Here is a 13,706-nt window from a genome sequence, read left to right on the forward strand (position 1 = left end):
GCATTGCACTAATTTGGCTCTCCCAGTTTTTCTAATTCGTATTAAGCCCACAAAATTTTGGTACCCATGGTGCACCAATAAAGAATGGTGACACCATATTAATGGTATCAGATAGTTCATCAGCCATATTGATCAGTCTAAGGCAGGTGGTTTTGTATACTGGTCACAAATCCTGTTGACGAACACCAAATGTAATGTACGGCCCAAAATGGCTTCAGTACCAGACTGTGGTAAGCTCTAATATTGACCAGTAATGAACCACCACACTCGCACAGCAATGGGGTGCACAAGACTTTATGTTTTTTTCCTCAGAGTCAAACTGCTGGCTGAAGACACAACTCTGGCCAGGAATCCAAGGCCCAAAGCCACCGCGGTCAGGGTTGTTAGCCTTTTCAGGCCTGGCGTCGTTCGAGGGTGGGTCTCCACACCAGATCCTGGGGCTTCCACTCTCGAGCTGAAACTTCCCTAAAACTTGGCCAGTTTCCTTTCCATGGGCACAGAGAGTCTCCAATCCAGTGTTTTTCCTCCCAGCAGATCCACACAAATCCTAATTAAAATGAGTCCTCCCTCCAACATCATCAGATTATTTTAAAAGTGTTATGACCTGGCTCAAAGGCCGCAACATAAAAAAGGGAGACGAACACCAGATTATCGGTGAGAAGAGGTTTTATCTTTAAATGGAATACCAGGTTGGCTAAAATGGCTGGTGCCACCAAGGGAAAGACAAGTGAGCTCTCCAGGAAGCTTGCCTCAGGTATGCTTTTATCCACACCTGCCTAGGTGTGGCCAATTAGCACCAGCTGAAAACATTGAGGAGATTAGGGGCTGCAGAGGGACATAACACAACCTGCTACAACACAAAACCAGAAGTAGCAACGAATAATCACACACAAGTGATCTGTTATCTCCACTACACAAATGGTCACATACAAGTGGCCTTATACCACAACAAGTTACTTTAATCCACAAGGTTCAGTAAAGCAAGCATACTAGTGACCAACCACAAAATGGAGAGCTATGGCCACACAATGATCACATCAAGGGTGGCTCAGCACCCCTCAGTGTTATTGCCATCACCTGACCAACAACACTCACAAGTGATCCAACAAAAGTAGCCATATTCCCCACAACACTAAAGGTCACAGCACAAAACACCACACGAGGATCTCATTAGCATCCATCAACACTGACATATTAGATGCACACACGTTGTACACACTATGCCAACTTAAAAATGGCCTACCTGCCTCAGCCACAAGACCATAATTAATGAATGGTTTCAAACCTCTTGCCAAGTTTGGTGCCACTGATTTACTATGAGCAACTCCCAACCTAAAATGCTAAAAACAATAAAACCCTAACTTTACCTACCTAGTCTTCAGTGGTGTACCAGGCTCGGGGCAACTTTAAACGCGAAATCGAGAGCAGGCAGCAGACCAGAGATATAGTCTCCTACCAAACTCTGAAACGTACCCCCACCCAGGATAACCACCAAACATAACAAATTAAAACAACAAAGCAAAACAATAAACAAGTGCTTCGATGGAAGGGCAGCACAGCCACCCAGCGGAAACACACTAACTAAAGAGAGTTTGCTCAATTACAGTGAACACTATCACTCACCCACTTAAAAGCAATACAAAAAACTGATATTCAGTCTCCACTAAAATGTCCAAAGATCCTGGACGAGCCCCCACTTATGTTACGACCTGGCTCAAAGGCCGCAACATAAAAAAGGGAGACGAACACCAGATTATAGGTGAGAAGAGGTTTTATCTTAAAATGGAATAACAGGTTGGCTAAAATGGCTGGTGCCACCAAGGGAAAGACAAGTGAGCTCTCCGGGAAGCTTGCATCAGGTATGCTTTTATCCACACCTGCCTAGGTGTGGCCAATTAGCACCAGCTGAAAACATTGAGGAGATTAGGGGCTGCAGAGGGACGTAACAAAAGCAAAACAAGGCCAGGTTAAAAATCCTTTCCTTTAAAATGTGCACACTTCATCTTGGAGTCTCCAAGGCTTCCCTGCTGCAACAGTGTCCTACTGAAAAAACAACAACCTCCCCTCCCCGTTTCCTCTCCCCTTTATATAGAAGGGCTCCAATCCTTCCCAATCAGCTGCTCCCTGTACTCAACTCCAAATAGCTGGCAGCTGGACTAGAGTAGAATCTCTCTTTTTTTTTTATTTGCCTGTCCCATTTGGTTCTTTAGCTGTCAGAATTGTTGTCTGAAGACCAACAAGGATACCCAATGGATTTACTTTGCCAAATGGATCATCACGGCCTTGCCGTATTCACTGAAAAAAATATGTTGTTGGATTTACTTAATTCAATGGTGGACATTTGTTGCACACAGATGTTTTGCTTTGGCAGCAACTTAAACAATTGAGTTAAATTAACACAATTTATTCATGTTCAATAAACCTGTGCAATTTGTGTTGATAAAATGTGACTTAAACATGTTTTGATGAAGTAATTTGAGCTCTTGGAATATTTTAATCCTTCACAATTTTCTCACTTTATCCCAACACCATTCAGTAACTTTTACCCAATACTACTTGGTCACTTAAATATTACATGTTATCTTCAAATTACATTTTGCTATTATATTCTAGTATCAATTACACAATTTTCAAATGGAGGCCTTATAACAGATTGTATTGTTCTCTTCCAAGATGGTTGCTGGCATCCACCAGTAACCTTTCAAAACAAAATGTCTAATTTCATTGCATTGACAGTAGGTAAAGAATTAAACTGACATTACTCATCTATTGAATCTATATAAATCAACAGTTAAATAATGTCAGTTCTTCCGTGTTCTCTGGAATCAATCACAGCAAAGAAATTAGACTGTTGCTTTTGAAAAATGTCACAGGTAACCATCTTTGGAAAGAACAATACAAAACATCCTATTTAAGGCCTCTGACGTCAAGATTCAGTTAAACAACAATTATAACTAAACAATTTGAGGTAACGTTAGTTTCCATTAACATTAAATTAGGTTACTGAATTGGCGAACACCTTCCTATTAACATTACCCATTTTACCCCAATAACTAAAGAAATTAGCACTTGCAGGTCAAAACCTTTATTCAAGAGACGCAAAAATAACATTGATACAGTGACTGTCAAAAATTACAGCACTGATCATACTGTGACATCTTGGTTCAAAACAGCACAGCACACTTAGAAATATTCATCGTTCTTTACTTCAACTGAATGAAACTGAAAACACCATTTCACACGACCCATATGGGATATTTAGACTGTATAACTGTTCACGCTACATCTCTTCACTAGTAAAAGAAAGAAAAAATACAAACAGAAATTGAAAAATGCTGCCAAACAGATAAACAGAGAACTTGTACAGAGCAAAAGGAAAAACAAACAACAAAAAAATGGACCTGTCCTCATGGCAGTTGCAGAGTATATAAAAATGAACCCTGCGATCTGTTCCTGGAATTGAGCTTCAAAAATGCAGCAGAACAAGTGTGAGATTTAAATGTCCTCTCACCTAGAGCTGATCACCTTGCATGCATAACAGTGAGCTTTCCTTGCAGTAGCAGTTTTGTCTTAGTTGTGAGCTTTTCTTGAGAGCTGAGTTGCATCCAAATCCATTACCACCCTTTGAATCAACTCAAAAGTGTAGCAGAGTTGTGATGGGTAACTCATATTGAAGGAATAAAAAAGGTCCAAACAGCATGGCTGCTGCAAAAGTCACGTTATCCAGATCTTGAAGAACTACTATACCCTCGATGATGATGCCAACATCAGAAAAGTCATTGCCTGGCGCATCCTCTGGAGACAGATGTTCATTGTGGTTTTCTCAATCTGTGCAGTGGCCTCAGTCAAGTCCTGGTTAAACACAAAACATTTCTTTAAGATTCCTTTTTAAACTCATCTCTTTTGAATCTACCAGTTCTAATGTTAGAGTAATTTAAACCAATGCAAGCAACATAGTAAATAGCTATAGCCAAAGAGTGGCCTGCCATGCTGCCATTCATGGGCTAACTCAAGGGCCGGCGGCCGAGTTCACTACCAGGCCTCATGTGAACTTCAAATTATTAAAGAGGACTACTGGTCCTAACCAGTCCAATGAGGATCAAGTGGATAACTAAATGCATTTTGAAATGTTGCAAAGCCACAATCTACTCATAAAACACTCACCATGAACTCCTGCACCAAGATGTTGCAATTGTCTTTCACACAGATGCGGAGCACTTTGATGAGGGACTCCCTTCGAGCATTAATGTCATCCTTAAGTATTATAACAAAGAAAACAGAGAATTGTGAACTTTTCAGTAGCACAAAAGAAAATGATCCCAGACAAAAACTCTTGACTTTTTAAACCAGTCAACATGCAACACCAGCATCTACAAAGCAATATCAAAAGTTCCTGTTTGACATCAACTTTATGGATATATAGTTTCCAGAACATATTTTTTTAAAAAAGATAATTTTTTCTCAGTGGGCCAGTAAATGCATGACGAAAATTATGGCATCCGTTTAGTGGAATAAGTACTCACAGGTAATAGTTGTCTGTTTCAATGGATGCAGCATAAAAATCTTTTACTGACCTAATGCAATACATATACACTTTGTAGTCAAAGAATTTTAAAGTTCTTACTGTCATCATGGCAGCTACATCCTTTAGCTTTGTGCCCTGCTCCCCTGATCACTTTGCAAACACTTTCAGCAGACTGTCAGAGAGAAACCCAGCTCCGTCAGAAACCTTGACTGTAAAGGCATGGTTGGGATGCACTGGAATGCTGCATTTTATCTGAAATGACATAAAATTATTTTGAAATAACAGCAGGCACTCTTCTTGGTTAATCAGTAATGTTTTGTTGAATAAAAACTGTGTTTCCAGATCTTATGGGATTAAAAAAATCCAAAGATGTTTGTTTCTGATTTGCAACCCAACAACCCACAAGTTACAACCTCATTTTAGTTCAAGTGTGCATTAATGTGAGTCTAGTAATCACCTTTCTGACAATACATACAGGTATAAGTTAAACCTATGGCAGATTTTGGATTTCTCAGTTGTATTAATAGGGTGGTCTATTTGAGTATGCATGTACCTAATAATTATAAAAAAAAAACCTATTATAACTAAGTTACAGAAACCTTAAGCGAAAATAGAATATAATTTCTCACCATAACACCTTGAACCCACAATCCATCAGCTGACTCCTGGTGAAATGCAGAATAGAAGTCGTCTCTCAATGTGTAGCAAAAAAACAAACAAAAACAAAAGGACAGCAGGTGAGGGCAGGAGTAAGCTAGCATAATGCCGCTGATGATATTAGCTAAAGCTGTTCAATGTCCAAAATCTCACTAACACCATGGTGCAGTAAATACACAATGCAACCGAAAAGTCAGTTGGCAAATCTATTCACACAGAAAACCAAATTATGTTATGAGTGCCTCGTAATTAATTTAATGTGATATTACGGCCAAATTCAGATGAAAAAGCGCCAATTCTTTGACAACAGATAAAACAGCAAATAAGCTAACGGTTCTTTTTTAACATGTTACATGGCGACACTCTAGACGTTTAACTACATTTGGCTGAAATATGGTAAATATTAATTCAAAAAATCAAGACATACCAAAAAACGTAGAGTTGGCTGCTGGACTTGACTGAGATGGATGCCTTTTTTAAACCATGATCCAAAGCCCGCGAGATGAAATCACGCGTGGTTTCACGAGATTTAACGTTGCTATCTTATTGACTTACTTCACCTGAACATGATATGAACAATTTAATACACCCTTTCTGCATATCATGTAGTTTTTACACTATATAGTTACATTTAACTTTAAAACATGAGGCAATTGTGTTAAATACATGCAAGATGCTTACATAAATCCAAGAGATGGCCAGTCCCTTTTTTTCAGTGTTGGTCCATTTGATCAACCTTTGTTGTTATTATTTATTTTATTTTATTTTCAGTTGTTACAGACGGGACAGACATGACTGAGGGATAGGAAAGGGAGAAAGAAAGATGAAGGAAAAGAAAAACAGAAGGGAAGAGGGACAGTGAGAAAGGGCACTTAAAAAGAGAAAAAAAATCTCCTGGATCACCTGTTGAGAGAAAAAGAAGAGAAAACAAGCACAAAAAAAAAACAGAATAACATACTAAACACAACACCATCACGTTAATCTAGCTAAGTGTAAACAGCAGTAAATACTAAATATTGAATGTTGTTGTGTAGCAAGCAGGACCGACAGTGCACATTGTGCTTGGAAATAGCAGCCAATAAAGGTGTAGTTTATGTCTATGAACAGTGAACACCCGTGTGCACACCTATGTGGATCAGCGTGCTTGTATTCAAAAGGTTTCACCATGTAACGATCTGCTAGAGGATGTAGTAGTAATACAAAAAAATCTAAGGTAATGCCAACCCAAAAGTTTAGTGGGGAATTCTCTCCATTCTTTTCCACCATGCTATACTCTGCAACACTACTGCTAGCCTTTTTTGTCCCATGTGAGACATAGGGATGCCATGGTCTATCATCTTGCCATGGTGCGCAGTACGGAGGGCCATGGGTGCCAAAATGAATTAAATAAATACACAATTAAATAATTAATTAAAAGTTTCATTAATTAATTAAATTTGAATAAAAAAAAGTAAATATATAATTAATTATTTAAATGTCTATTAATTTCATTTAAAACATTCAATAAATTCTTTATTTATTTATTTTCAAATTTTGATAATTATTGACACATTCAATTAGTTATTTAATGATGCATTTATTTAATTCATTTTGGCACTCCTGGCCCTGCAGCTGTGTTCATGAATTAATTTTTATCTGTCAGCCTCATAGTAATCTATGCTTTAAAATATCCTGTTTGTGTGTCACCGAACACACTTTTAATATATTTTAGCAGCGAATGTAGTGGCTTAATTGTCAAATATCTGGTCTGTTTGTCAAGATAGAGCCTGTTTGCAAAAGTGCTTTGATGATTTTGGAGATGTCTATCCAACCCAGTGTCACAGTAAAGCGTGTAATAGACCTGCTCACCTTGCAAGCGATTGAGGTCTTGTACCACCAACAAAGCGCGGCTCCTGGTACACAACTTGCATAACCCCTGTTGTCACCTCTTGAAGTTTGAACATCGACTTAATTTACTTAGGCTATAGCTATCGGGTTTTCATTTTCTGATGTTCATATGTGTTATACTTATTTCAAGCGTTAATTTTTAATTTAAAACTAACATTAAAAATATGTTTGAGGAGGAGAAAACATTTTCACCACAGGATATTGATGCTGTTCGTAGATACTGAAGAGTGGTGTCCACCCTGCTCCAGAATTTATTAAATTATCTTTTTAAAAATATTTTTTCAACTGTATTCTAAACATCAGCTTTCTTCCTATAAGTTTGGGGGTCTTTATGTGATAGGTCACTATTACTAAAATTTAAATAAAATCCGAATTACACCCGATCTTTGTGTTTTTTGTTTAATAGCAGCGTGACCTGTGTATACACGCATAATAAAGAGATAATGTCAGTGTTTCCATCATGTAGCAACTATTAAGTTTAACTGTACGAAGTTTATTACAAACTATGAAACACATACAGACTTCGGGATGTTAGACTAATATTTTCATGGTGAATATTAATCATGAGGGTAAAAGGACAGTCCAGGATATCTTTCCGTTATCTGGATTTACTGACCCTAACACTTACAGCTACTGCCAACTATTCCAGACACGTGAAAATCTAATTTAATTTAAGATATAATATAATATAATATAATATAATATAATATAATATAATATAATATGAGGAACATAAAAATATACCAGTCAAATGCAACACTATTATAAAAAGGACAAGAGATGAATGCTTCAGTGTGTTGCAGATCAAGGTAGAATGAACATAATTTGTATAACAGGGATTCTTGCTGTGTGTTCTGTGTTATCATCATTTCCATCAGCATAAAAGATACTCACCAGCACATTAGAATCAAGTCAAATAAGATTTAGACATTTGACAAATCATCACATTAATACAAGAGTGTTCCCGTGACAATGTGACGCACTGTTTGCTCTTCATTCAGTGATTTTAGTACATTTATTCTCAGAGCAACACAAGGTCTTAAAACTCTCTATACAAAGTCAATGGAGAGTCTGTTCAAAATCAGCGCTGGGACTCTCTAATGAGAGGCATTTTCAAATCGTCATATCTCTTAAACAAAGCAAAGTTAGGACATGAGGCTTGTGCAAATATATCTTCAGACACTGCTGACACTCACAGTGGAAGCAGTTTTTACAATTATCTTACCGTTGAGCAATGAATTGCGTTTGTTTGAGGGGTGGAAATCTGTCCTCCTCTCAGTTTTCAAACTTCGAAAATGAAGCCGTTTCTTCTCTCGTCATATCTCCGCGACGGAGGTACAAAGAGCAATGAAAATCACAGTCAAAGTACACCAAAGTCCGCTGATTCACCCAGTACAAGAATTATGCTTCTATCCTACCTAGTTTTTGAGTTACATGACGTTTTGTAACTCCAAAAAACGGCGTTTTTCGCCTCTCACCGCGATCTAATTCTGACTGCTCAAGTCTCTGTCTTTCAGACGCCCACCCTCTTTCCAGGTGGCGCAATCAGTAATGACACGGCTCTGCAGCTCAAAGTTTGTGGGTTCAATCCGACTTTGTTCAACTTTTTTTTTTCACTACAAATTTATACACTATCACAGACCTGTAATTTATATTGCTAATTTATTACAATTCTGCAAAGTTTTATGATTTTAGCAGCTTTTCTAATATGGACCTCAGATTCTTGTTAACGCTCCATGGCAGAAATACATACAAGTACACAGCCTGATGAAGCAGATAGAGGCAGTACCTCTGATTGGTGAATTTGAGCAGAACCAGGTTGTTCTGCCTCTTTTCAGCAGAAATTCTGCTCATTCACCTCTTTTCAGCGCAACGTTCTGCTTCTTTGCCTCTTTTCTGCAGAAATTCTGCTGATTCACCTCTTTTCTGCAAAACTTTCTGCTTTTTTCCCTCTTTTCAGCAAAAATTCTGCTGATTCACCTCTTTTCTGCAAAACTTTCTGCTTTTTTCCCTCTTTTCAGCAAAAATTCTGCTGATTCACCTCTTTTCTGCAAAATTTTCAGCCCTTTTACCTCTTATCAGCACGATTCTCAGCAGCTTCTGCTAATTTCAGCAGAATTGTCAGTCTGTCCACCTCTTCTTTGCGAGAATGAGTTTGGGTCAGTGAGATGAGTGGCTGCCTTAAGCTCAGGAGGGCCAGGTTTGAATCCTGCTCAGGGTGACATTTTTTTTTCACCACCATACAACTTTTTGCAACTTTTTAGCTTTTTCAGCTTTTCAGCAGACAGCTTCAGCGTTAAGGCATCCACACAGCATTTTCGCAGGAAATGCAAATTTTTCTAGTGTTTTAGTTGTTTTGCAGTTGTTGAAATTGTTTTGTGAGCTTTAACCTGAGATTCTAGTGTTTCTGGCAAAATACATTTATATTTAAAAATGGAGTCAGGATTGAATGAATATCGCATTATTCAAACTAAAATCGATTTGAATCTGTAAATCGATTTTTTAAACCCACCCCTATAGTTAAACTGCTGACAGGTAAACAGGATGAATGCAGGTAAACTTAAGGGTCTGCTGAGCTGATCAGTGGTGTTATGAGGAAAATGTTGGGCCGTTAATTATGTTATTGAAAGACAAAGGTACCTGGCAGACATTTATATATAACTATGTCTGCCAGGGTTTCTGATTCTGACAGATCTAGCCATGAGTCAAACATAAGAAGGCAGGCATAGGCAGACCTTGTTCACCCCAATTAAGGGGTTAGCACAGAGTTAGCCCCTTCCCATTAAAAAGCACTGCGCTACAGAAATTGGTCTGTTTTCATATGTGGTCTTCTATAACATATTCTCTTATTTTATCTTTTTTTTTGTAATGTGACCTCAGACTCAACTCTCAAATTAAAATTCATGCAACCTTTATGTCACTTAAACACCCATACATCGTTAAAACTAACCATTAAGATCCAGAAACTTTGAATGGGCTCTTTTTCTCTGAAATCATTCATGTCATAATCCCATAACACATGGCTCCAACTCTATATCTGCATAAACCTCCACACAGAAGCAGAATCACAAAAAGTGGCAAATAAGCAAAAGTGGTAAATGAAAAGCTGTCTCTCTTTATCTATCCTCATGTCATCTTCGTGCAAATTTTTAGGTTATTGGTTGTATTCAAAGAGTGCTATATTCAAAGAATCAGACACCTTTAAATTTAATACTACATGTGTTGATCTTGAAGGTCAAGTTGTGTTAAAATGTAGTATAAAATGTAAAAAATACTTTTTAATAATAGGTATTATTTAATATATAACTTAACATAACTCTGTCTACAGACAAGCACACAGCTCCTCCCCTCACTAACACCTGAAGTTTTTTTAAGATATGACATTTTTGCCATTGTTGTTTAAGGATTGTGGTATTTCCAAGGTATTGATATTGAGTTTGAAATTCGACTATCATGAAAACCTTAATAGTAGTTTATATGACTTACATTATTTAGTGTTGCCCATTAATCCTTTTGTTAGTCCTGAGAGAATTATCCCACATCTGAAGAGTTTAATTCAACTCTTATGTTTAATTTGTTGCTTTTAATCTCAAATTTTTAATTTTTTTTCAGCTTCTTTCTTTTATTTCACCTTTACTAAAATTAGTTTATGATTTGGGCCCTTAGTCACTTACATATTTTTGTTTATATAAATATTCTTTTTTTCTTTTCAATCATTTATCTTTTGGCAAACAGAGAAAATATCAGGCACTTCTGTCAAACCATCACCAAACCTGCCAGTTGAGGGGACGTCTGTCAACTTAACCTGTGAAGCTGTTGGCCCAGTCTTTACCAGAAAGTGGATGAAGAATAACTCTGATCTGACCCCGACTGACAACATGATCCTTTCTGACAATAACAGAGTGTTGACCTTTAACTCTGTGAATAGGAAAGACAATGGAGAATATTTCTGTCAAACCAGCAACTCCTTTAGCAGTGATGGAGCTAAATACATCATGATTGTTAATTGTAAGTAATATGCTGTTCAGTGTACATTACTGTTCATGCATACAGCTACAAAATATTGAAGAACAAATTATAGTACTGATATGTTTTCTTATAAGCCATTTAATAAAGAATTTTTATTCAAAAATTAAGAAGCTTTTTGATATTTTTATCATTTATTTTACAAATACCTGTTTTTCAGATGGACCAGAAAAAGTTCAGCTTAATGGTCCAAATAAGACAAATATCAAAGACACCTTAAAACTGACCTGCTCTGCTGAGTCTACACCATCTGCCAGATTTAGATGGTTGCGTAATGGTATAGAAATCCTCAGTAATTCTGCTGAGTACGTTAGAGAAGAGGTTGAACTTTCTGATAGTGGCAACTACTCCTGTCAAGCATGGAATAATATAACCGAGAGAACATCATCATCAGTGGTGCATGAATTGACTGTAACAGGTACCTGCATGTGTTGATACTCTTGGATTTTGTTGTCAGCTAATAGACTTCTGGAAGCTGGAAGTTTTTCCTTAAAGATCTTTTATACTAACAAAAAACTGAAGATTAATTTCAAGCTCATGAGACAATTGTGTTTTAAATACAGGTCTCCATTTAAAGATAGAAAGATGTTTGCCAAAGCCACATGATGCCTTGATAGTTTTGCCCTAACATTTAAACGTTACAAAATATTCTCCATTCACTGATTTCTGCACCTCTTCTGTATAATAAATTGTCCAATAAATTGACACTGAAACCTGTCCAATTACGAATAAAGTAAAAGCGGACATTTTTTGCATGACTATGAGAAGATGGTGAAACTCCTATTCAAAACAACTGATATTTTTTCATATTTATATATTCCCAGAACCATCATCAGGATTATCTGCTGGTGCCATCGCTGGAATAGTAATCGCATGTTTTGTCCTTGTGGCTGCAGCTGCTGGTGGTGGATACTTCTTTTATAAGAAAAAGTATGTTGGATAGTTATTATATATTCTAAAACTTTAGAAATGATATATCGTGTGATGAAAAAGAATGTTCCAATTTGTATTTTAAGTATGTTTCAACTAAGAGATGGAAAATATGATTTGAGGGGGTCTTATAAGTTTGAAATACCTAAAGTGAGAACCAATGTTAAGTATAGATGTGTGTCAGTTTTGGGAGTTAAATTATGGAATGGACTTAATGATGAACTGAAGATGTGTTTTTCTTTGTCATTCTTCAGGAGGATTTTAAAAATTTGTATTATACAAGGTTATAGAAATTTGGTTTGTTAAAAATTGTTTGTGATGGTTTAAAAATTTTTTTGATTTATCATTGTTTTCTTTTTAAACTGTTATACAACTTATTTATCAATGCTATTTATTTTCTAGGTTAAGGATTTGATTATTTCTATGGGGGTAAGGGATAGGATAAGTATAAGCCACAAGGCTTCAGCCTATTCCTTTTTCGGTTACTATTTGAGTACTTTTATGTAAAATTATAATTTGTTGTGTTGTTGTTGACTGAAATAAATTTCAATTCATTCATTCATTCAGTTTTATCATTTGTGAATGTGTGCTATCTGTGTATTTCTAGTCGTGACACTAGCGGTTATTTAACAAGTCTTTGTTGTTGTTTTTCAGGGGAACATAACCTTGTATTACATTATTACATTATTGTTTTTATGTGGACATTAAATTAATTATATATCTGCACAGTAGTTGACATTAAAATTTCATTAGAGCACTTTCAAAAAAAACTTGTAATCCTTTTTTGTATAACTTATTGTGGTTATAAAACCGAAAATCAAAAAATTGTTTGGGCTGTTTAATATTATTTGACATATTTGCACTTTCTAAACAGGTACTAATACTAAAAAAAAAAGTCAGGCACAGTCCCGACTGGAAATATTTGTTATTGTTATTATGCAAATGTTTTGAGGATGTCATTTTAATGCAAGCTAATGACTCATTATCCCTCTCAACAGAGGACCTCTGAAGAAATCTACAAATAGAGACACTTCCACTACAACAGGTTAGTGTGTGTGTGTGTGTGTGTGTGTGTGTGTGTGTTTGTGTGTGTGCGCACATGTACCTGTTAATATTTACTCCCTGAATTCAATTACAAATATCCTTTTTTTTTTTTTTAAGGAGGCAACGCAGCTTCCTCGAGTCAGGTAAACATTTTTAGTTCTTTTACATTCACCAAAGTATGCAAAGTGATTAGGGAAAGCATGTTTAATGGGAAAACGCTTGCTCCAAACTACTCAAATGAAGTAATTTATATGTTAATAAGCTTGACTGTAAAATGATCATAGATCCATGACCTTTGGAGTTTTATACATACAAGATACTTTTATAGCTGTTGGTGGCTACATGGTTTGTGAAAAAGACAGTATGGGCTGATACACAGAGCCTTCCTCCCTCATCTTTCTATCTCAGCTAACACTTGTTTACCATAGTGCTCAAATTCAGACTCTGAACCTTGTCAGACTCTAACTGTCATGTAATGGATTTATTTCAGTTTTTTGGTAATATTAACTAAGATACTGTACATGTTTAATAAATACATTTCATTTATTGTGATGTAACTGAATAAAAGTTTGAACCTAAAGTATATAAAACAAAAAGATAAGATCCCCTGTATTTCACAGTTTTCTACTCTGTCTCT

The 13,706-nt window shown here is 36.4% G+C and overlaps 1 protein-coding gene and 1 long non-coding RNA gene across 5 annotated transcripts in view; one reads left to right on the forward strand and one right to left on the reverse strand.

Moving 5' to 3' along the window:
- Positions 1 to 13,706, forward strand: part of LOC102081119 (carcinoembryonic antigen-related cell adhesion molecule 5-like) — a 30,486-nt gene that overhangs the window by 14,673 nt on the left and 2,107 nt on the right. The window contains exons 5-9 of one of the 2 annotated variants that reach the window (XM_005455537.2): positions 10,805 to 11,077; positions 11,256 to 11,513; positions 11,920 to 12,025; positions 13,024 to 13,070; positions 13,187 to 13,212. In XM_005455537.2, coding sequence (XP_005455594.2) covers positions 10,805 to 11,077; positions 11,256 to 11,513; positions 11,920 to 12,025; positions 13,024 to 13,070; positions 13,187 to 13,212 — 710 coding nt within the window. The remainder of the gene's footprint in view (positions 1 to 10,804; positions 11,078 to 11,255; positions 11,514 to 11,919; positions 12,026 to 13,023; positions 13,071 to 13,186; positions 13,213 to 13,706) is intronic. The other variant, XM_019355202.1, reaches the window with a different exon arrangement.
- On the reverse strand, positions 3,188 to 5,903 carry LOC102083116 (uncharacterized). Of its 3 annotated transcripts, none has more exons than XR_003222229.1 (5): positions 5,610 to 5,903; positions 5,155 to 5,218; positions 4,625 to 4,777; positions 4,165 to 4,254; positions 3,188 to 3,852 (listed from the first exon to the last, which is right to left on the reverse strand). It is a non-coding gene; the product is annotated as an uncharacterized LOC102083116 (long non-coding RNA). The 3 variants fall into 3 exon arrangements; XR_003222228.1 differs by having other exon boundaries at positions 5,155 to 5,742; positions 5,864 to 5,901; XR_002060153.2 differs by having other exon boundaries at positions 5,155 to 5,900.

The sequence above is a fragment of the Oreochromis niloticus genome, linkage group LG11 (assembly GCF_001858045.2).
Source record: "Oreochromis niloticus isolate F11D_XX linkage group LG11, O_niloticus_UMD_NMBU, whole genome shotgun sequence".
NCBI lineage: Eukaryota > Metazoa > Chordata > Actinopteri > Cichliformes > Cichlidae > Oreochromis > Oreochromis niloticus.